This window comes from Dama dama, chromosome 1, assembly GCF_033118175.1.
Source record: "Dama dama isolate Ldn47 chromosome 1, ASM3311817v1, whole genome shotgun sequence".
Classification (NCBI taxonomy): domain Eukaryota; kingdom Metazoa; phylum Chordata; class Mammalia; order Artiodactyla; family Cervidae; genus Dama; species Dama dama.
This window is the reverse complement of record NC_083681.1, coordinates 17604251-17629926: the sequence shown is the minus strand read 5'-3', so window position 1 is coordinate 17629926 and position 25676 is coordinate 17604251. Positions and strand designations below refer to the sequence as shown.

The following is a 25676-nucleotide window of genomic DNA, read 5'->3' as shown; positions in this document are numbered from 1 at the left end:
CTATTAAATGCAATTTGCAAATACTGAGAATTTGAAATGATTAAACTTCCAACTTTTATTAAAATTTTAAAACTGGAGATAGAACATAAACATATCCTTTTTCAAGATACTAAATAAAGATATCAATATTAAAAATAACTGTCTGGTTAAGAGTTACTCTAGAGTACATGTCACATTGATTCTAAATATTCAACATTTCATGACAAAATGTCAAGGTTTGGCTCCAAAAACTCAACATCTTTGAAAAAGGGTGGCTACAAAAATATCTTCCATGTAAAAAATAAAGTAGCAACACTCTTGGAGATGATGCCCATATTTTATACTTATCAGTTTTTTCTCTTCATACCAAGTGTAAACATAAAGGAAAATGAAGAACTTTAGATCAAATAGGACAACAGAATGTGCTCCTGCCACTTAAAAATACACACATTACTTATTAGTTAATATTTTGTAATAATCAATACAACCCCAAAATGATGACTTGGCTAAAATTTTTAACTTTCACAGAAACCCCAAACGACTATAAACTGTGATTTTTGGAAAGTACATGTAAAATCACCAAAATTCAAACACACTATTTAAAACTGCAGAAATAAAAACAAATCACGAACATATTATATACTTCATTTAATTATTTATTATTGGGGACATTCTTTTTTCCTTTAATAAAAAGAATAGCAGTGATATATATGGTATTGGTAGAAAATTAAGAGCTTCTATAAAATGCTGTGAAAAGAAATTTCAATTATCACTAAATGTGCCACATTTTAGTTTAAATGCAAAAGAAGCTAGTCAGTAGACTTAACAAACTTGAAGCAGACCTATTTCCCTCTGAACCAATGATTTGCGATACTTCCTATATAATTCTTCAGGAAAGTCTTTCTACAGATTAAAATAGTTTAGAACATGAAGACACAGGTACAGAACAGGACATGAACAGGTCACCCAACATAACTGGTCTCCATGGTTACTACAATGCAGTCCACAGGAGCAGGTGGTGAAGGAAACCAATACAATTCAATGATGTACAGTTGTCAGAAACCCAGATCATGACACTCTTTTTCTATGACCTGATGGTTAGTTGTTCAGCTAGATGCAATGGAAATAAAACTGAAAGAAATCTGGAAAGGAAATAAAAAATGAAAGCTTTGCCTCAACATTTTTTATTTCCAGTGAAGTCAAATGGTTTCCACCACTGAGCAAACTGCAGTGCTTTCTTCCTCTGATCTTCAAAGCTTTCTCGCATCCCTTTCCTCCAAACTCTTGGTTCTATATCCAGCATGCCACCAATGATTTCCTTTTAAAGAATGAGAAAAATACAAACACATACATGTATAAAGATTGAAAAACAGGAATGAAGGAATGTAATTCCTGTTTATTCTGTTACTAAATATAATATTAAGTACTTCTCTGCAAGGATGCTCAAATTTTATATAAATATTAGTTTCACGTTAAAAAAAAAAACTTGTTTTCATTTAATTCTAACTATGTAAACCCGGTGATTCCAAGGGTCCTTAATTGTGTCTCCTGTCAAATAATTTGTCTATCTGTTGCTTCGTAGTACATCTATCAGACAGCAGCAAAGGGAAAGAAGAGAAAATGAAATTTAATTAATTTGGTCCTTATTACCTGCTCTGGTAAGAAAGTCTGAAGAGTTGACCAACATGTAGCAATTATAAACTTGATTATTCAACTACTGTTGAATCTCAGGCTAATGTTCTCTCTACTACCCAGTATATTTAAAAACCAGTTTCTTCTATTAACTGGAGATCTTTTTTTTTTTAGGAAATGAAAGCATATTTTAGTACCAATGAATGTAAACCAATAATTAAAAATTATAAATCACCTTCATTTAAAAAGCCATATTCCCAAGCCCTGAAATAATATATTTTCAATGGTCTGCTTATTATTCTAGATCATTTCTTTCATGACTCTCTTCCTGTTCCTATAATATCAGCTATAGAGATTAACTAAATTTATGAGAGTGAGTGGGCTTCTCTAGTGGTTCAGTGGCAAAGAACCTGCCTGCCAATGCAGGTGATGCTGGTTTGACCCCTGGGTCAGGAAGAGCCCCTGGAGAAGTAAATAGCAACTCACTTTAGTATTCTTGCCTGGGCTATCCCATGGACAGAAGAGTCTGGCAGGCTACAGTCCATGGGGTTGCAAAAGAGTTGAATATAACTCAATGACTGAACACACATGCATGATAGTGAGTATCCATATATAGAAAGATATTGGGAAGATTTATAATGCTTGAGGGAAGAGAAGTACGGTAATACAGGAAAACTCTGGGCTAGGGGTAGAATTCTGCATATTCAGTCTAGGTCTACAGGACTGTAAGACCTTGGATGTAATTGCTCTAAGACATAAGTTCTTCATCTTAACAAATATTCTATTAATAAATGGATCTACTATACACAAGAAAAGGCCAAATACTGTAGGTGATACAGAAATAACTAACATACATTTCTCTGTCTTCAGAAAACTCGTAACAGAATGCAGAGCTGTGGTGGGAGCCACAATAATAACTACATAAAGAACTGTCTTATAAAGCAGAATAAGGTAAATGCCAAAGTAGACTATATGGAGACTCAAAAAGAAAGGAGATTCTATTTGCTGGATAAATCAAGAAAAGCTTCATGGAAAAGGAAGTCTCTTCATTGGGTAAAGGAAGTAAAGGGGCCAAGAGGGACACAGTTTAAAAAGAGGACAAATTTAAGGCAGGAGTTTCTTAGCATCAGCCAATCACCAGCAATGTAGTTTAAGAAAGCCTAGCTTTCTTGACCTAAATTTTTCTAAAATTGACTTAAAATTTTCTATAAAACATCAAATTTTGTCTCATGTGTACCATTAAGGTACACATACTCTAAGGGTTGATTCTTGTTCTGTTACTGAAACAGATATTAATGCAAAGAGACCAACTCTTCTTGCTGTCTAAACAACTGCAGGCTGAAGGGAGTTCGTGAGTAGATAGGCTTTTTCTTGGAAAGAAATTTTGAGGAAAATGGATCAGTGATGTAATGCTAACTAAAGAAGTTTTTAACACTAAAACTGTATCATATAAATCATAACATATGCATAATATTTGGAGGAGGGCAATCTCCCAATTAAACTTATGCAAGTTAAAAACTAGATATTTACTTCCTTTTTACTAGAATCATTTTTTAAAATAAATAAAAGCAGAGTCATAAAATTTCTGAGTTATAAAACTCTACTGAAATTTAACAATGTTTTTTAGAGCAATGAAAACAAATTTCTTTCTAGTTAACTCTGGGAAAAGATATTCTGAAAAATTCTCAGACAAGTTTCTAAAACACATTTCAACAGTTCATAGATGAATGTGGTTTGGGGTCTCTCATTAGCCTTTAAGGACAACAGCATAAAAAATTGTGAGTCCAAACCTCTCACAGGTCCCTAATCATTGTAGAAAATGATCTGACACCGGGGATGAAAGTGGGGAGGAAGAACAGGGAGCCACGGACAAAGTCCATCTAGGCTCCTCTAATTCAGAGAGAAAGGCCTGACCTACACTAGACTGAAAGGCCACTTTCTTGAGCTGTTATTGACCAAACTTCTTTTGACTCCTCCCACAGCTACATTAGTTTCTTTCTAGGCCCTGATACTAACTTACATACTTCCCAGATATTCAATAGAACTTAAATTTAAGGACTACACCCCTAGAAGGCAATCTGTAGTAATGGAAAGAATCCACTAGCAACTGAAAGATCTACACTGTAGTATCTGACCAGAAACTGTGTGGAATGAGTGCTATATTCTTCTCAGACTGTACAGTACTTAGTTATAAATGAATATGTGAGATCATTTGTTTTCTAGTTCAAGCAAGAACTTATGCACCCCTTGGTTCTGTCACCTACTAGCACATGATCCTGAGGAAGTTATATAGCCTCTCTGTAGATTGGTTTCAACATCTATAAAATGAAAGTATAAAATGTCCACATGATAGTGTTATTATGAGCATTAAATGTGTGCTGAGAACATTACCAGGCTCACTGTAAATCCTTAATGAATAGGTTATCATCATTATCAATTATCATTCTCAGCACAAGCCTGGCTGTCTCCACAGGAAAACAGTACAGTCACCACCGACACTGTCAACAAACTGGTTCCAAAGTGACATTCCTGACTGTTATAAACATCCTGGTATATATTTCTTAATAGCTTCTGGGTACTCCATCTGAAAACTGGGTTTTACAGTAGTCACCAACTTCACTGTATATTGTGCCCAAAGTTATTTCCCTTCAAAAGAAGTGTTACAAAATTGCTAAATTCTGGAATTTTACAAATTTGTGAGCATACCTTTCCAAAGTAATGTGGGAATTTGTGCTGATCTTCAATGACATGGGCAAACCCCCCCTGGAGGCCAAAATTCACAGAGAAGTAAGGTAAGCCTCTGGGTACCTAAAAAAACAGATAAATCACACATGAATATAGCATGAAATCAGGAAGTTATGCTTAATCCCTCTTCCTAATTAAGTATTCCTCAAGACAAACATATATAATGAATTTCCAACTATAGAATACTTCAAAAAATAACCTAACTAAAACATTTCATTTTGTTGACTTTCAGTTGGATAAGTGCTTCATAATATCCAGCAATTATAATCAGAACCAATTATTTTTCTGTCTTTGGGAAAAACAGGAAAGAAAAGGCACTTTTAAAATATTTAACAACACAATAATTTTCTTTAGACTATGCAAATAAATTAAGGATATGCTTTCTTGTATTTTTTCTCGCAGTGCAGAAAAGGAACTGGGGCTTAGTAATATACTCAGAGCTTTGTTTATAACATCCTTGAACTTTTATTGCTACTTACTGATCAAAGATAAATGCAAACAATTAAAGCTTTTTTATTAACTGGTAAGGTGGTATAGTAATATTTAGTTTATCAATCTCATTTTAAAATATTGCCACTATTAAGTATTATCTTTCCCTCCCTCTTACTACACACAATCAAAGACACACATGAACACACACACACACACGTGTGTAGGCATGAAGTATTTCAGACACTATCTTGATTGGGAAAGGTCATAATTTCTAGCTTTATATTAAGTAGATCTTCTGTCCTTGCAAGTTTTTCCTCCAAGCCCTAATTCTGTTACTAGAAAGTATTCAAATCGGTCAATTTAAAGTAATATTGGGCACTTCCCTGGTGGTCCAGTGGCAAAAACACTGCACTCCCAATGAAGGGGGCCTGGGTTCGAACTGTGGTTGAAGAACTAGAACCCACATGCCGAACTAAGAGTTTACATGTCACAACTAAAGATCTGGCATGGCGCTAAGACCCAACACAGCCAAGTAAGTAAATAAATAATTTTTTTAAAAAAGTAATATTGCAGTTGTTCAGTCACAGAGTCATGTCCAACTCTTTGTGACCCCATGGACTGCAGCACGCAGGCTTCCCTGTCTTCCACTATCTCCCAGAGTTTGCTCAAATTCATGTCCAGTGAGTTGGTGATGCTATCTAACCATCGCATCCTCTGCCACCCCCTTCTCCTGCCTTCACTCTTTCCCAGCATCAGGGTCTTTCCATATGAGTTGGCTCTTCACATCAGGTGGCCAAAGTATTGGAGCTTCAACAACAGTCCTTCTAATGAATGTTCAAAGCTGATTTCCTTTAGGATTGACTGGTTTGATCTCCTTGTAGTCCAAGGACATCATGTCTTCTCCAGCATCACAATTTCAAAGCATCAATTGCCTTCTTTATGGTCCAAGTCTCAAATCCATACCGGACTACTGGAAAAACCGTAAGTTTGACAATATGGAACTGTGTCAGCAAAATGATGTCTCTGCTTTTTAATATGTTGTCTCAGATTGTCATAGCTTTCCTTAAAAGAACAAGCGTCTGTTAATTTCATGGCTGCAGTCACCATCCACAGTGATTAAAATAATATCTCCCACCCTTAATCCCCTCATAAAGTTGCATTTGCTAATTTTGGCAGTGAGTTATATTTGTTGTCATTCAGTTAATCAGTCATGTCCAACTCTTTGTGATCCCATGGATGCAGCACGTCAGGATTTCCTGTCCTTCACCATCTCCCAGAGCTTGCTCAAACTCATGTCCATCAAGTCAGTGATGCCATCCAACAATCTCATCCTCTGTCGTTCCCTTCTCCTCCTGCCTTCAATCTTTCCCTGGACCAGCGTCTTTTCTAATGAATTGGTTCTTCACATCAGGTGGCCAATGTATTGGAGCTTCAGCTTCAGCATCAGTTCTTCTAATGAATATTCAGGATCAATTTCCATTAGGATTGACTGGCTTGATCTCCTTGCAGTCCAAGAGTCTTCTCCAGCACCATAGTTCAAAAGCATCAGTTCTTCAGTGACCAGCCTTTTTTATGGTTCAACTCTCACATCCATACATGACTAATGGAAAAACCATACACTTGACTATATGAACCTTTGTCAGCAAAATAATGTCTCTGTTTTTTAATGCACTGTCTAGGTTTGTCATAGTTTTTCTACCTAGGAGCAAGCGTCTTTGGATTTTGTGACTGCAGTCACAATCTGCAGTGACTGTGAAGCCATGAAAATAAAGTCTGTCCCTGTTTCCATTGTTTCCACACCTATCTGCCATAAAGTGATGGGACTGGATGCCATGATCTCTGTTTTTTGAATGTTGAGTTTATGCCAGCTTTTTCACTCTCCTCTTTCACCTTCATCAAGAGGCTATTAGTTCCTCTTTGGTGTCTGCCATAAGGGCAGTGTCATCTGCATATCTGAGGTTATTGGTATTTCTCCCTACAATCTTGCTTCCAGCTTGTGTTTCATCCAGGCTGGCATTTCTCATGATGTACTCTGCATATAAGCTAACTAAGCAGGGTGACAATGTACAGCCTTGATGTACTCCGTCCCCAATTTGGAACCAGTCTGTTGTTTCATGTCTGGTGTTAACTTTGCTTCTTGATATCCATACAGGTTTCTCAGAAGGCAGGTAAAGTGCTCTGGTAGCCCCATCTAATTAAGAATTTTCCACAGTTTATTGCGATCCACACAGTCAAAGGCTTTAGCATAATCAATGAAATGGAAGTAGATGTTTTTCTGGAATTCTGTTGCTTTTTTGATGATCCAACAGATGTTGGCAAATTGATCTCTGGCTCCTCTGCCTTTTCCAAATCAAGCTTGAACATCTGAAAGCTCTCAGTTCACACACTATGGAAGCCCAGCTTGAAGAATTTTGAGTATTACTTTGATAGCATGTGAAATGAATGCAATTGTGCAGTAGTTTGAACATTCTTTGGCATTCCCCTCTTTGGGACTGGAATGAAAACTGACCTTTTCCAGTACTGTGGACACTGCTGTGTTTTCCAAATTTGCTGGCATACTGAGTGCAGCACTTTAACAAACAGCATCATCTTTTAGGATTGGAAATAGTTCAGCTGGCATTCCATCACCTCCACTGGCTTTGTTTGTATTGATGTTTCCTAAGGCCCACTTGACTTCACACTCCAAGATGTTTGGCTCTAGGTGAGTGATCACACCATCGTGATTATCTGGGTCGTGAAGATCTTTTTGGTACAGTTCTTCTGTGTATTCTTGCCACCTCTTCTTAATATCTTCTGCTTCTGCTAGGTCCATACGATTTCTGTCCTTTATTGTGCCCATCTTTGCATGAAATGTTCTCTTGGTATCTCTAGTTTTCTTGAAGAGATCTCTAGTCTTTCCCATTCTATTGTTTTCCTCTGTTTCTTTGCATTGATTACTGAGGAAGGCTTTCTTATCTCTCCTTGCTATTCTTTGGAACTCTGCATTCAAATAGGTATATCTTTCCTTTTCTCCTTTGCCTTTCGCTTCTCTTCTTTTCACAGCTATTTGTAAGGTCTCCTCAGAGAGCCATTTTGTCTTTTGGCATTTCTTTTTCTTGGGGACGGTTTTGATCACTGCCTCCTGTACAATGTCATAAACCTCCATCCATAGTTCTTCAGACACTCTATCATATCTAATCCCTTGATTATCACTTTAATTATACAATCATAAGGGATTTAATTTAGGTCATGTGGCCTACTGGTTTTCCCTACTTTCTTCGATTTAAGTCTGTGTTCAGCAATAAGGAGTTCATTATCTGAGACACAGTCAGCTCCTGGTCTTATTTTTGCTGACTGTATAGAGCTTCTCCATCTTCTGCTGCAAATAATATAATCAGTCTGATTTTAGCATTGACCCTCTGGTGATGTCCATGTGTAGAGTCTTCTCTTGTGTTGTCAGAAGAGGGTGTTTGCTATGACCCATGCATTCTCTTGGCAAAACTCTGTTAACCTTTGCTCTGCTTCTTTTTGTACTCCAATAGCAAACTTGCCTGTTACTCCAGGTATTTCTTGACTTCCTACTTTTGCATTCCAGTCCCCTATGATGAAAAGCACATCCCTTTTTTGGTGTTAGTTCTAGAAGGTCTTATAGTTCTTCACAGAACCTTTCAATTTCAGCTTCTTTGGCATTAAGAGGTTGAGCGTAGACTTGGATTACTGTGATATTGATTGAATGGTTTGCCTTGGAAACGAACAGAGATCATTCTGTCGCTTTTGAGATTGCACCGAAGTACTGCATTTTGGACTCTTTCATTGACTTTGAGGGCTACTCCCTTTCCTCTAAGGGATTCTTGCCCACAGTGGTAGATATAGTGGTCACCTGAATTAAATTTGACTATTGCTGTCCACTTCAGTTCACTTCCAATTTACCTTGATTCATGGACCTAACATTGCAGGTTCCTATGCAATATTGCTAACAGCATCAGACTTTACTTTCACCACCAAACATATCCATAACTGGGTGCTATTTCCACTTTGGCTCAGCCTCTTCATTCCTTTTGGAGCTATTTCTCCGCTCTTCTCCAGGAGCATATTGGACACCACCAACCTCGGGAGTTCGTCTTTCAGTGTCATATCTTCTTGCCCCTTCATACTGTTATGGGGTTCTCAAGGCAAGAATGCTGAAGTGGTTTGCCATTCCCTTCTCTAGTGGACCATGTTTTGTCAGAACTCTCCACCATGACCCGTCCGTCTGGGGTGGCCCTACACGGCATGATTCAGTTCCACTGAATTACATATTTCTACCTAATTATATATATTTTGTATTGTGCCCTCCAGAAGGCATGCCTTGGGAAGAGATAGTATGGTAGGGTGGAAGAAGAGTGGTCATCTTGAAATAGTATAAAGCAGTTAAAACTGGGGCCTATAAAGAGTTGTACAGGTTATAGGAAAAGTGTAAGTTAAAAAATCAGTTTACAAAATAGTATATAATATAAAATGCAGATAAATGGTTACTACTCGTGCTTTTTAAAAAATATTTTCACATTTTAAAGTAAAATTTAAAACATGTATGACATAGACAGCCAAAAATTAGACAGACAAGACTCTAATCACAGTTCTGTTACTTATAACTATAACTTTAGGCAACTTATTTAAGATCTGTGAGTCTTATGATAAATATGAAGAGCTCAGAAGTTGGCTGTGAGGATCAAATAGAAAAATGCATATTAAGTACACAGACTAATGTTTGGCAAAGAGAATATTATTCAAATATTATTTTCATTTCCACCTCCTATTAACAATGCTTTGTGAAAATCTAGTAGTCAAAAAAGAATGGAAGGCTCCATTAAAATACTTTTTGCTATCTGAAATAGATCAACATGTGTGAAACATGAATATGAATGGCTAAAATTATATTGAAGACTACATGAATAAAGAACAGTACTCTCCAGGAGGAGAACTTGAGGAATCAATTTATGATAACAGTGCCCATGTTTTTTGTTGGTATGATATTGTATTTTGTAGAGAAATGGCTCCCTAAATATGTCAATGCTCTAATTGCCTATTTGCCATAAATAAATTACTTTATATATATATATATATATATACAAATATACATGTATTTGCAGATATGATTAAGTTAGGGATCTTGAAATGGAAAGATTAACCCAGGTTATATAGGATATGACGGTCAGAGTCAGAGAAAGACTGGAAGATCCTATACTGGTTGGCTTTGAAAGGACCACAAGCCATGGAATGCAGGTCACTTCCAGAAACTGAAAACGGCAAGGAAATGGATTCTCCCTAAGAGCCTAAAAAAAAAACCGGGCCTGCTAACATCTTGATTTTAAACCCATTTCGTATTTATGACTTCCAAAGTTATGAGATAATAATGTGTTATTTTTAAAGCACTAAGTTTGTGGTAATTTGTGTATACACAGCAAAGCTCAACAACATATTGTATAATTTCCAAGATGAACACACTGTCACAGCAACTCTTCTCTCACTGCAGGGTGCAAAAGGTACAACCTATGCTCTTGCTAGAAGAGTTACTAGTCAGTAGGCACTGCCAAGGCTCCATTATCAAAGTACATGTACATTTAGCATTCACCTTTTCCTGCCCTGACCAGTAGGAGTGAAAGAAGTTGGAACTTTGGTACCACCCATGAAGAGTACTAACAGAATTACAGCAAAAAATTTTATTGATGATAGAAAAAGAGTAGTATTTGAGTTTTCCACTTTAAACATAGCAGTCTTTAATCCTGACTTTCTATAATTGTCCTCATATTTAAAGAACCTGGGGTAAACCCAAAGTTTCCTTGAGGAGAACTTCGCTTAGTTTTGAAAGTCAAACCCAAGATGTCTTAGATGTTTTTCAACAGCTACAGTTATCACAGAATTAAATTTCAAAATCATAATAAAAAGTTGAGAAAGAATTCATGTGACTGCTCTATTAACTGTTGTGATAAAAAAAAAAACTATCTTGTGAAAAAAGACCACTTTCTTGACAACTTAGTGAACATCACACAACCCCTCTGCAATTAACATTCAGATATCTTTCCCTTGTGTATTTTCATGAACTTCACACTACAGTGAAAATAAATCAAAATACCTAGAGAAAGTAGACAAAATAGGCATTTAAAAAAAAGAAGTTTATACTCACACAAATAAAAACACAAATGAACCGAGAATCAGAATGAATTATAAATATGTGAATCTGTAGTAACAGCCAAGAATCTACTATGGGGAAAAAAATCACCACCCCCAATACACATACAAAATACTTCATGAAACTAAGGAGATGAGAGGGTTGCTTTTTTTTTGGATGTAGAGTTTTTTTAAAAGAAGCATAATGAGATTTCTTCAAAATTAAAATAAAGCTAAAATAGATCAAGATTGTTCACTTCGTGCTCAGAAACATTATCATGTTTAAAAGACACTGGAAAGCTTAACTTTGTAAAAAGTGACCTGCTTTGAAATTATTCTTAGACTCAAGTTCTCGTCACAATTCCATCTATATAATTATTGAATCCTAAAGCTAGGAGGGACTTCAAGAGGCCATCTAGTTCATTCCCAAGCTGCTCTGGCTCTCAAATAGTCTCAGATAAAACACTATGTGGAGATTTAGAAAAGAAACCACTTCAAAGTTAAATATGTGATAACCATTGCAAGAATCTGTATGTGTTTCTTACTGGTTAAGTGAAAATATTAACCCTCCAGGAACTTATTTCAGCTATATATTCAGATTAAAATAAATAAACTTGCAGTAGATACTAGATCATTGCTGTTGTTCAGTCACTAGTCATGTCCAATTCTTTGTGACCCCATGGACTGCAGCATGCCAGGCTTCCCTGTCCTTCACTATCTCCTGAAGTTTGCTCAAACTCATGTCCATTGAGTTGGAGATGCTATCCAACCATCTCATCCTCTGCCGCCCCCTTTCCTGCCCTCAATCTTTCATAGCACCAGGGTATTTTCCAATGAGTCGCCTCTTCGCATTAGGTAGCCAAACGACTGGAGCTTCAGCATCAGTTCTTCCAATGAATATTCAGGGTTGATTTGCTTTAGGATTGATTGGTTTGATCTCCTTGCTGTCTGAGGGACTCAAGTCTTCTGCAGCATCACAATTCGAAAGCATCAATTCTTCAGCACTCAGCCTTCTTTATGGTACAACTCTCACATCTGTACATGATCACTGGAAAAACCACAGTTATGACTATAGTGACCTTTGTTGGCAAAGTGATGTCTCAGCTTTTTTTATACACTGTCTAGGTGGGTCACAGCTTTTCTTTCAAGGAGCAAACATCTCTTAATTTCGTGGCTGCAGTCACCATCCACAGTGATTTTGGAGCTGAAGAAAAGAAAATCTGTCACTATTTCCATTGTTTCCCCATCTATGTGCCATGAAGCAATGGGACGGGAAGCCATGATCTTCATTTTCTGAATACCGAGTTTTATGCCAGCTCCTTGTCTCTCCTCTTTCACCTTTACTAAGGGGCTCTTTAGTTCCTCTTCTTTCTGCCATTAGAGAGGTATCACCTGCATATTTGAGGTTGTTGACACTTCTCCTGGAAATCTTGATTCCAGCTTGTGATTCATCCAGACTGGCATTTTGCATAATGTACTCTGTTTAGAAGTTAAATAAGCAGGGTGACAATATACAGTCTTGATGTATTCCTTCTGCAATTCTGAACCAGTCTGTTGTTCCAAGTCCGGTTCTAACTGTTACTTCTTGACCTGCATACAGGTTTCTCAGAAGACAGGTAAGGTGGTCTGGTATTCCCACCTCCTTAAGAATGTTCCATAGTTTGTTGTGATCCACACAGCTAAAACCTCTTCATTCTTTCTGGAGCCATTTCTCTGCTCTCTCCCACTAACTTATCAGGTACCTTCCAGCCTGGGGCGTTCATCTTCTGGTGTCATAGCTTTTTGCCTTTTCATACTGTTCATGGATTTCTCGAGGCAAGAATACTGGAGTGGTTTGCCATTCCCTCCTCCAAAGGTACTAGATGGCTTACCAATAAAATATTGCATATATAGTAGTTATCATGGAGTTCATATATGTTGACTTATATCTATCAATATACCTACTTGTTTTAAACTGATATTTAAGTTCAAAGACATTCTAAAAGATCTATTATTTTTTATTCTCCTTACATGTTTTCTATTTTTGATGTCATATTTTACATCTCTATGCCTATCCCTTAACTGTTTACTTTAGTTATACTTAATTTCATCATTTTTGTCTTTTAACTTTTCTAATAATTCAGTTGAAAAAATACTTATTTGGCTGCACTGGGTCTTAGCTGTGGCATGCAGGATCTTTGCTGCTGTGTGCCCAGGGCTCTAGAGTTGTGGCATGTGGGATTTGTCACCCCATGGCATGTGGGATCTTTCTTCCCTGACCAAGGACCGAACCTGCATCTGAAGGTGAATTCTTAACCACTGGACCATCAAGGAAGTCCCTCTAATAGTTCTCCTTTTTGAGATTTTTTTTTAACCTTCTTATTTTATACTGGGGTATAGCTTATTAAGAATGTTGTGATAGTTTCAGATGAACAGCAACGGGACTCAGCCATACATATATATGTATCCATTCTTCCCCAAACTGCCCCCAATCCAGGCTGTCATGTGACATTGAGCAGAGTTCCATGGATTTGTTGCTTATCCATTTTAAATACAGGAGTGTGTACATGTCCATCTGAAACTCCCTAACTGTCCTTCCCCACCCCCGCCCTCGGCAACCATAAATATGTTTTCTAAGTCTGTGGGTCTCTATTTTGTAAGGAAGTTCTTTTGTATCATTTCTTTTAAATTCCACATATAAGGGATGTCATACAATATTTCTCCTTCTCTACCTAACTTACTTCACTCAGTATGACACTCTCTAGAGTAGGAGGGTTCCTTTCTCTCCACACCTTCTCCAGCATTTATTTCTGATGATAGCCAAGCTGCCTGGTATCATTTCTTTACTATTATTTAACTTCTCTATGGCTGTTTCTTAAGCTATAAGATAGGGAAGAAGAGTTGGGTAGTTCAAGAAATAAACATATAAATGGCCTGGAGCTACTAAGCACTTAATAAATGTTTGCTCTAAGGCTATCGTGGTAGGTGTTTTATATAGATAGATATCTCTTCTCTTTTGTGAAATGTTTTATCAAGCCCTTAGTCCATTCATTAGGTAAGTTTTAAGGGGCTTTTCTATCAGTACTTACAAGTATTTTAAATATTAACAATATTAACCTCTGTCTTATCTGCCTCAGTTAGTGAGAGAGAAGAGATTTAATATGAAATCAATGATATCTGCTAACTTTGTGGGTTCTTCTTATCTAAGTTTAAAAGGTATCTTTCTTTCAGAAGTCTAGCCAAAAATATAATTCTATTGTGTTCTAAATTGTTAAAATCTAATTCTAATTTTGTTGCACACTGAGAAGCCTTGACTTTAGCAGGGAGCAACAGGAGGGGGGTAAATGTTAGCTGTGTGCTTATCATATATGGCCTTTATTATTTTGAGGTATGTTCCCTCTATGCCCACCTTCTGGAGCAATTTATCATAAATGGATGCCAAATTTTATCAAAAGTTTTTTCTGCCATCTATTGAGATGATCACATGGTTTTTATTTTCAATTTGTTAATGTGGTGTATCACATTGATCGATTTATGAATACTGAAAAATTCTTGCAATTCTGGGTTAAATCTCACTTGATCACGGTATATGATCTTTTTAATATATTGCTGGATTCAGTCTGCTGTTATTTGTTGAGGATTTTTTCATCTATGTTCATCAGTGATACTGAACTTTAATCTTTTTTGTGATATCTTTGTCTGGTTTTAGTATCAGGGTGATGCTGGACTCATAGAATGAATTTAGAAGCGTTCCTTCCTCTGCAAATTTTTGGAATAGTTTCAGAAGGATAAATGTTCAGTAGAGTTCAGCTGTAAAGCCAACTGGTTCTAGATTTTTGTTTGCTGGAAATTTTTTAATTACTGACTCAATTTTAGTACTGGTAACTCGTCCATTCATCTTTTCTATTTGTGCTTGGCTCAGTTTTGGAAGATTATATCTTCAAAAGACCCCAAATAGCCAAAACAATCTTGAGAAAGAAGAACAAAGCTGAAAGAATTATGCTCCCTGACTTCAGACTATACTCTTTAATACAAAGCTACACCCATCAGAACAGTTCGATACTGGCATTAAAAATAGACACAGATCAATGGAACAGAATAGAGAGTCCAGAAATAAACTCACACACCTATGGTTACCAAAAAGAACCAAGAATATACAATGAAGAAAAGACAGTATCTTCAATAAACAGTGCTGGGAAAACTAGACAGATACATGTAAAGAAATGAAATGAGAACATTCTATAACACCATACAAAAAATAAAAGTCAAAATGGATTAAAGATCTAAAGTTAAGGCCAGATACTATAAAAGGCCTACAGGAAAACAGAGAACACTCAGGGACATGAATCACAGCAAAAGTTTTTGGATCCATCTCCTGGAGTATATTAAAAAAAGCAAAAGTAAACAAATGGGACCTAAGTAAATTTAAAAGCTTTTGCACAGCAAAGGAAATTATCAACAAAATTTAAAGACAACCTACTAAATGGGAGAAAATTTTTGCAAATTATATGACCAATAAGGGGTTAATCCAACATATATAAACAGTTCATACGACACAATATGAAAACAAACAAACAACCCAATTATAAAGGGGATAAAAAACTGAATAGACATTTTACCAAGGAGGAATGAAGATGGCCATAGGCATATGAAAAGATGCTCAAAATTACTAATCATCAGGAAAATGCTAATCAAAACCAAAACCACAGTGAGATATCTCCTAACACCTTTATGGCTACTGCTAAAAATAAAGCAAATAACAAAGTTGGCAAGGATATGAAGAAAAGAGAACACTCAAACACTATTGGTGGGAATGTAAATTGGTGTAGCCACTGGGCAAAACAGTATAGAGGTTTATTAAAAAACTTAATATACAACTACCATATAACTCAGCAATTCCTCTCCTGGGTATATTTATCTGCAAAAAACAAAAACACTAATTTGAAAAGGTATATGCATAAAAATGTTTATGTTGTTGTTCAGTTGCCAAGTCATGTCCTGCTCTTTGCGAGCCCATGGACTGCAGCACGCTAGACCTCCCTGTCCCTCACGATCTCCCACAGTTTGCCCAAGTTCATGTCCATTGACTTGGTGATGCCATCCAGTCATCTCATCCTCTGTTGCCCTCTTCTCTTTCTGCCTTCAATCTTTCCCGGCATCAGGGTCTTTTCCAATGAGTCAGCTCTTTGCATCAGATGGCCAAAGTACTGAAACTTCAGGATCACCATCAGTCCTTTCAATGAATATTCAGGGTTAATATCCTTCAGGATTAACTTGTTTGACCTCCTCACTGTCCACGGGACTCTCAAGAGTCCACCACCATGGTTCAAAAGCATCAATTATTCGATTTTTTATGGTCCAGTTCTCACATCTGTATATGATTACCGGAAAGACCACAACCTTGACTATATAGACCACTGACGGCAAAATGATGTCTTTGCTTTCTAATACACTGTCTAGGTTTGTCATGGGCTTTCTTGGTGGGTCAGCAGTAAAGAATCCGCCTGCAAGGCAGGAGATGCAGGTTCGATCCCTGGGTGGGGAAGATCTCCTGGAGGAGGTGAATCCTAATGACAAAGGAGCCTGGTGAGCTATGGTCCACTGGGTCACAGAGAGTCAGACACAACTGAAGCGACTGAGCACTGTCTGCCACAGATTTCCTTCCAAGAAGCAATCGTCTTCTACTTCCATGACCGCAGTCACCATACACAGGGATTTTAGAGCCCAAGAAGAGGAAATCTTTCACTGCTTCCACCTTTTCCCCTTCAATTTGTAATGAAGAGATGAGACCAAATGCCATTTTAGTTATTTTAATATTGAGTTTTAAGCCAGCTTTTCCATTCTCTTCTTTCACCCTCATCAAGAGGCTCTTTAGTTCCACCTCACTTTCTGCCATTACAGTAACGTCATCTGCATATCTGAGGTTGTTGATGTTTCTCCTGGCAACCTTGATTCCAGCTTGTAAGTCATCCAGCCCAGCACTTTGCATGATGTACTAAGCTAAGCACATCGTATATAAGCTGAATAAACAGGGTGACAACACACAGCCTCTCTGTACTCCTTTCTCGATTTTGAACCAGTCCGTTGTTCCATATAAGGTTCTAACTTGCTTCTTGACCTTCATACAGGTTTTGCAGGAGACAAGTAAGACGATCTGGTATTCCCATCTCTTTAAGAATTTTCCACAGTTTGTTATGACCCACACAGTCAAAGTCTTTAGCATAGTTAATGAAACAGAAATAGATGTTTTTCTGGAATTCCCTTGCTTTCTCTATGATCCAGTCAAAGCTGGCAATTTCATCTCTGGTTCCTCTGCCTTTTCTAAACCCAGTTTGTACATCTTGGAAGTTCTTGTTTCATGTAATGCTGAAGCCTAGCCTGCAGGATTTTGAGTATAACTTTACTAGTGTGGAAAGTGAACCTTACTAGCATGGAAAGTGAGTGCAAGTGTCCAGTAGTTTGAATATTCTTTAGCATTGCCCTTCTTGGGAATTGGGATGAAGATTGACCTTTTCCAGTCCTGTGGCCACTGCTAGGTTTTCCAAATTTGCTGACATATTGAATGCAACACTTTAACAGCATGTTTTATGATTTTAGGAGCTGCTGGAATTTCATCACCTCCACTAGCTTTATTGGCAGCAGTGCTTCCTAGTGCCCTTTTGACTTCACCCTCCAGGATGTCTGGCTCTAGGTGAGTGATCACACCAATGTGGTTATCCAGGTCATTAAGATCTTCTGTGTATAGTTCTTCTGTGTGTTCTTGACATCTCTTCTTGATCTCGCCTGCTTCTGTTAGGTCTTCACCATTTCAGTCCTTTACTGTGCCCATATTTACATGAAATGTTCCTTTGATATTTCCAATTTTCTTGAAGAGATCTCTGGTCTCCTCCATGGTCACTGCCTTGTCATGCTGAAGGGGCTTGTGTAACTCTATGAAGCTATGAACCATGCCACGCAGGGCCACTCAAGATGGATGGTTTCCACTGGGGAGTTCTGACATAATGTGGTCCACTGGAGGAAGGCATGGCAAAACCGCCCCAGTATTCTTGCTGTGAGAACCCCATGAATTGTATAAAAAGCCAAAGGTTCATCAGTTCAGTTCAGTTCAGTTGCTCAGTCATGTCTGACTCTTTACAACCACATGGACTGCAGCATGCCAGGATTCCCTGTCCATCACCAACTCCCGGAGCTTGCTCAAACTCATGTCCATCGAGTTGGTGATACCATCCAACCATCTCACCCTCTGCCATCCCCTTTTCCTCCTGCCTTCAATCTTCCCCAGCTTCAGGGTCTTTTCCAATGAGTCAGTTCTTCACATCAGGTGGCCATAGTATTTGAGTTTCAGTTTCAGCATCAGTCCTTCCAATGAATATTCAGGACTGACTTCCCTTAGGATTGACTGGTTGGAAAATGTTCATAGCAGCATTATTTACAATAGCCAAGATATGAAAGCATCTTAAGTGTCCATCAACAGACGAATGGATAAAGATGTTAAAAAGAACAGAATTTTGCTATCTGCAGCAACAGGGATGGACTTGGATGGCACTAGGCATTGTGGGAGCTGAAACAAGGCAGAGAAGGACAAATGCTGTATGATATCACTGACAGTGGAATCTAAAAAATACAACAAACTAATGAATAAAGGGGGAAAGCAGCAGACACACAGATACACAGAACAAACTGGGGTTACCAGGACCAATGAGCAGGGAGCTATGGGGTGGCGGAGCTGAAGGTTCAAACTACCATGTGTAAGACAGGCTGAAGGATGTGTTGTACAACATGGAGAATACAGCCAGTATTTTGTAATAACTGTAAATGGAAATTAAACTTTCAAAATTATACTAAATTTCTTTTTAATTTTTAAAAAGAGAAAAGACATATAAATGGTTTTACTTTTGAATTAAAATTGTCTCCAATAATGCAGATTTCAATCTTTTGTCTGGGATATAAGAAAGGTAATAGGAGATTCTATTGGTCACATGTATCAGGAGTCTGGATTTCCAAAAGAAATGCAAGAGAAATAGTCTAGTGATATCTTCTATAATAAGGGTCAGCAAAATTTTAAAAACTTAAAAAAAATTAAAACCTATAATAAAAGTTTCAATTTAAATAAAATAATCTGGGCATTGCAGATCATAAAATTTTTCTTATAACTCTCAATTCTGCCCTTGTAGCATGAAAGCAGCCAAAAACAGCACTTATAAAAGGATATATCTATGTTACTATAAAATTTCATTCACACAAACAGGCAGGAGGCTAGACTTAGTACAAAGAATGCAGGTTCACAACTCTTGAACCAGAATCTAAGCTACAAAAAGTCTTTGCTCTGTTTCATTATGTATAAATGTACCTAGAACACTGGCCGGTAAATAGCAGGCACTCAAATATACATTCATATAATACTCTTTTCATAGAAAAAGGAAAAGAAATCTATAGTTCTATTATATATCTATTCCATTTAATGTGTATTTCAAAAAAAGAAGGAGGTCATTACAGAAGTACTCAACTTAAGTGTTACTTCAATTTAAAACTTGACCTGAAAATCAAGATTAAACTATGAAGCATGGTTAGTAAAGTCTCTAAAAGAAAAATGTATTCATAATCTAGCTCAACTACTATTTTAAAGGAACATAACAGTGAACCTATGTATAAGCACCTACACCCTCAAAAAAAAGAGCGAGAAAGAGTTTTAAATTCAAAACAGGATCTTTAGGAAAGACCAATGTTTTTCTCATTACAAATTCAGTAACAAGAAAGCATCTTTCCTCACTTGTCCCACAGAGGCCGAGAATCTCATAAGAAGAATTTTCACGCCAGTCTTATGGCTGTCATAACCAATTATAAGGACTACAATTGCAGAGGGCCAGAAAATCAGGAATAAATATTCATATAAGCCATTAAACAAATAAGGATTTGCCAGACCAGGTACGATGAAAATAATTTCTTCATCTGTAGAATTATATTTACTTCAACTCTGGTCACTGAGCCAAATGGTCTCTTTCTTAAATAAGATATGGAAATTACAAAGATTCTAAACAGTAGGGTTATTTCTTTTATTAAGAAAAAGTAATACTTACAGACTTTCTGATGTCTTTTGAAGAGAGATCAATCAATTTCTTGTTTATAGACCATTCTTCATCAGATTCCATTATGGCTTTCTAAGAAATAGCCATTTGTTAATGAAAATATACAAGTAAATACAAAGAGGCAGTTTAAAATTAAAGTAGTACAGTGAATTAGCTATAGGGTATAATATACATGTTAGGTTATTATTTTGAATGAATTAAGCCTTTAATTTCTGTTACTTAAAATTGCGATTTCTTGATTTCATACAAGTCTGATCTTCAGCCAAATTGATTCTATCTTACTCATTCTATACTCCTGTACATCAAAATTCACAAATTTCCTACTCCATTCACAGCATGTATGCATGCTCAGCCGTTCAGCCGTGTCTGACTCTTTGCGACCCCTTGGACTGTAGCTTGCCAGGCTCCTCTGTCCATTACATTATCCCAGCAAGAATACTGGAGTGGCTTCTATTTCCTCCTTCAGGGGATCTTCCCAAACCCAGGAATCAAATCCATGTATCTTGCAGCTCCTGCATTGGGAGGCAGATTCTTTTTATTTATTTATTTACTTACTTATTTTAATTGGAGGCTAATTACAAGTACACAAGTAAGGCAAAAAACAAATGCAAAAAAGCAAAATGGCTGTCTGAGGAGGCCTCACAAATAGCTGTGAAAAGAACAGAAATGAAAAGTAAAGGAGAAAAGGAAAGATGCAGAGTTCCAAAGATAGCAGGGAGAGATAAGAAAGTCTTCTTCAGTGATCAGTGCAAAGAAATAGAGGAAAACAATAGAATGGGAAGGACTAGAGATCTCCTCAAGAAAATTAGAGATACCAAGGGACCATTTCATGCAAAGATGGGTTCAATAAAGGACAGAAACGGTATGGACCTAACAGAAGCAGAAGATACTAAGAAGAAGTTGCAAGAATACACAAAAGAACTATACAAAAAGGATCTTCACGACCAAGATAATCATGATGGTGTGATCACTGACCTAGAGCCAGACAGCCTGGAATGTGAAGTCAAATGGGCCTTAGGAAGCATCAATATGAACAAAGCTAGGGGAAGCAATGGAATTCCAGTTGAGCTATTTCAAATCCTAAAAGATGATGCTGTGAAAGTGCTGTACTCAATATGCCAGCAAATTTGGAAAACTCAGCAGTGGCCACAGGACTGGAAAAGGTCAGTTTTCATTCCAATCCCAAAAAAAGGCAATGCCAAATAATGCTCAAACTGTTGCACAACTGAACTCATCTCACACGCTAATAAAGTAATGCTCAAAATTCTCCAAGCCAGGCTTCAGCAATACGTGAACCGTGAACTTCCAGATGTTCAAGCTGGTTTTAGAAAAGGTAGAGGAACCAGAGATCCAATTGCCAACATCTTGGATCATCGAAAAAGCAAGAGACTTCCAGAAAAGCATCTATTTCTGCTTTATTGACTATGCCAAAGCCCTTGACTGTGTGGATCACCACTAATTGTGGAAAATTCTTAAAAAGATGGGAATACCGGACCACCTGACCTGCCTTTTGAGAAATCTGTATGCAGGTCAGGAAGGAACAGTTAGAACTGGACATGGAACAACAGACTGGTTCCAAATAGGAAAAGGAGTACGTCAAGGCTGTATATTGTCACCCTGCTTATTTAATTTATATGCAGAGTACATCATGAGAAACGCTTGGCTGGAAGAAGCACAAGGTGGAATATCAGAAGAAATATCAATAACCTCAGATATGCAGATGATACCACCCTTATGGCAGAAAGCAAAGAAGAACTAAAGAGCCTCTTGATGAAAGTGAAAGAGGAGAGTGAAAAAGTTGGCTTAAAGCTCAACATTCAGGAAACCAAGATCATGGCATCTGGTCCCATCACCTCATGGGAAATAGATGGGGAGACAGTGGGAACAGTGTCAGACTATTTTTTGGGGCTCCAAAATCACTGCAGATGGTGACTGCAGCTATGAAGTTCAAAGACACTTACTCCTTGGAGGGAAAGTTATGACCAACCTAGACAGCATATTGAAAAGCAGAGATATTACTTTGCAAACAAAGGTCCGTCTAGTCAAGGCTATAGTTTTTCCAGTAGTCATGTATGGATGTGAGAGATGGACTATAAAGAAAGCTGAGTGCTGAAGAATTGATGCTTTTGAACTGTGGTGTTGGAGCAGACTCCTGAGTCCCTTGGCCTGCCAGGAGATCCAGTCAGTCCATCCTAAAGGAAATCAGTCCTGAAATTTCACTGGAAGGGCTAATGTTGAAGCTGAAACTCCAATACTTTGGCCAACTGATGCGAAGAACTGACTCATCTGAAAAGACCCTGATGCTGTGAAAGACTGAGGGTGGGAGGAGAAGGGGACGACAGAGGATGAGATGGTTGGATGGCATCACTGACTCGATGGACACGAGCTTGAGTAAACTCTGGGAGTTGGTGATGGACAGGGAGGCCTGGCATGCTGCAGTTCATGGGGTCGCAAGGAGTAAGACACGATGGAATGACTGAACTGAACTGAACTGAACTGAATTACTTTACAATATTGTGGTGGTTTTTGCCATATATTGACATGAATCAGCCACGGTGCTACATGTGTCCCCCAGTCTCAAACCCTCCTCCCACCACCCTCCCCATCCCATCCCTCTGGCTTGTCCCAGTGCACCAGCTTGAGTGCCCTATTTTATGCATCTAAGTTGGACTGGTCATCTATTTCACATATGTTAATATACATGTTTCAGCGCTATTCTTTCAAATCATCCCACCCTCGTGGCAGGCAGATTCTTTACCCCTGAGCCACCTGGGAAGCCCACTCCATTCACAGATACCAACTCAAAGAAATTCAATTTGCTTTATTGCTCTTCTTTGAATATAACAACAGCTATTCATGTGCTTTCTGGTAACCAAATACTTGAACTATTTCTGATTACAGAAAAAAGGAGTAAAATTGTATGGGAAAAAAAGACACAGAAATGGAATTATAAGACTTTTCTAAGCTAATTAATATGACTAACATTTATTGTAAAAAAATATTTAATAGAAAGAAGCACTAGGGTAATAAGTATAAAATACTCTCATTTTTATATAACATCACTATAATGAAGCAAATTTAAATGTGAAATTAACTTTCAAATAAGCACAGTGTACTGCTATTCCCTATTTAAAAGACATGTGTTTCTTGTGTTGACACTATAATGTAGTACATTCGATAGAAAATTGAAGACAAATCAAACACGTCTTTAATGATGATATGCGAGTTAGTATAGGAAAGTGATATATCATTCTTCTAAAAGATGATACTTCTGTCACCCACCACTGAGCAACAGTAGCTGCTTATGTTGTGCGCTATATACTTCAATACTTACATTCATAATCTAGTACTCTACTGAGGAAGCATAAGGGAAAAAGAAAAGAAACTGAAGAAAAGCATAATAATCTCTTTCTCAATTGATTTTGTTTAACACAGGACTAATATGCAGTTGCAGATTATCTGGCTTGTTCTTCTGCACTTTAATAGCATGACATTTTCAAGCAAACAATCAGATTGTTTTTCAAAATTTCTACAGGAAAAGTAGATTTTCACCACCTCATCAACCTTAATAGGTTTTATAATTCTTTTTTAAAAATAATCCTTTTTACTGGGATTTGCAGTCCACATTAATTAAACTTTACCACCCTACACTGTCTAAACTTTTCAAGTTTCTATATCACCTCAACAAAACATTATCTTTTCTAAATGTAGATGTTACAATTCCATATACGGTTCTACATTTACAAATTTATATTAGTCTATAAATTATACTGCACCCAGGTCAGTATTAAACACAGGCTATTTAGTTAAACCTGCCTGGACATTATGGGCTTTCCTAGTGGCTCCATGGTAAAGAAACAATCTGGCCAAGCAGGAGACCTGGATTCGATCTCTGGGTCAGGAAAAGCCCTGGAGAAGGAAATGGCAACACACTCCTGGGAAATCCCATTGACAGAGAAGCCTGGCAGGCTATAGTCCATGGGGTCACAAAATAGACAGACACAGCGTAGTGACTGAGCACACACAGATGCATGCTTGAATATTATAATGAAACCTAATTGTTTAAGAACCCTAATCATTTATTATAATTTTCAAAAATGCATGGCAAGGTTAGATTTTGGTTTCTTTTTACAAATAGCATGATGAAATATTAAATACTAAGACTTACAGCAGTAACATCTCAGCAATTGTAATTTGTACTATTTGCATATAACTATCTCTGGTTCTGATGAACTTCAATGGTAAGTTTTGTAGAGTTATGACTATAATTTTGACTTGAAAGTACTTCAAGGTAAAACTCTGATTTTTCATTTGACAAATTAACATAGAAATGATAAACTACTATTTGATAGTATATTCACACTTACAAATAAGCATGCTTTTAAAGGTCAAAATTTCAAATTTCTTTCTTTGAAAATTTAAACAGCAGAATTTTTGTGCTTTACATCATTTCTTAATGATATAAAATTGATAAGTATATAAGAGAAAAATATGTACCACAGCTGAATGGATAAGGAAGCTGTGGTACATATACACCATGGAATATTACTCAGCCATTAAAAAGAATTCATTTGAACCAGTCCTAATGAGATGGATGAAGCTGGAGCCCCTTATACAGAGTGAAGTAAGCCAGAAAGATAAAGAACATTACAGCATACTGACACATGTATATGGAATTTAGAAAGGTGATAACGATAACCCTATATGCAGAACAGAAAAAGAGACACAGAAATACAGAACAGACTTTTGAACTTTGTGGGAGAATGTGAGGGTGGGATATTTCAAAAGAACAGCATGTATACTATCTATGGTGAAACAGATCACCAGCCCAGGTGGGATGCACGAGACAAGTGCTTGGGCCTGGTGCACTGGGAAGACCCAGAGGAATCAGGTGGAGAGGGAGGTGGGAGGGGGGATCGGGATTGGGAATACATGTAAATCCATGGCTGATTCATATCAATGTATGACAAAACCCACTGGAAAAAAAAATAAATAAAAAAAAAAAAAAAAAAAAAAAGCTAAAAAAAAAAAAATAAGAGAAAAATATCAGAATAAAGATAACTGTATTCATAAAACCATAATACAGTAAAAAATAAATATGTATGTAAAGACTATTATAAATACCTTAAAATAGATGGGAGCCATATCACCCACTTCCTTTGGGAGAGGAATACATTCATAAACCATATGGTACTGTTTCTTCATGTTCACATTCGTTTCTAAAAAGATACAGTCCAATCCTTTATCTTCAAACATTTTCACCAACGATTTTCTAAACATCTGAAGAAAGCAAAATGGCTAGGTAAATAAAGCAATGATAGGAGATTCAAAATATGAAAACAATAAAAAGTGTAGCAAATTCTTTTAAAATAAAAAAGAAATGTTAAACAATGTTGGAATTCCATAATGTTATCTTATAGTTACTTTACTTCCTAAACCTACCACATTTCACATAGTTAAGCAACATTTTTTTTTACCTGAAACTCACTCTGCTCAGTATTATGTATATATAGCAAACAGTTTCAGTAAACTAAGAAAAGGAAGTGATAAAATCAAAATTACATGGTAAATTACATAGAACTAACAGTAAAATCATACAAAAACATCCAAAAACCGAAAAAAAGTACTCTGAGCAGGTAGGCATCCTTAAATTCAGTGAGACAAGCAGAATTCACTTCCAATTGTTTTCTAACCTCA

The 25676-nt window shown here is 37.0% G+C and overlaps 1 protein-coding gene across 2 annotated transcripts in view; it reads right to left on the bottom strand.

Moving 5' to 3' along the window:
* Nucleotides 1-614: 614 nt before the first annotated feature.
* The window catches only part of CWF19L2 (CWF19 like cell cycle control factor 2), a 147976-nt gene continuing 122914 nt past the window's right edge, over nucleotides 615-25676 (bottom strand). For both annotated transcript variants that reach the window (XM_061143949.1, XM_061143957.1), the window contains 4 exons: nucleotides 25104-25259; nucleotides 19971-20051; nucleotides 4318-4419; nucleotides 615-1297 (listed from right to left, as the gene is read on the bottom strand). In XM_061143949.1, the coding sequence (XP_060999932.1) occupies nucleotides 1154-1297; nucleotides 4318-4419; nucleotides 19971-20051; nucleotides 25104-25259 (483 nt within the window). In that variant the 3' untranslated portion in view covers nucleotides 615-1153. The remainder of the gene's footprint in view (nucleotides 1298-4317; nucleotides 4420-19970; nucleotides 20052-25103; nucleotides 25260-25676) is intronic.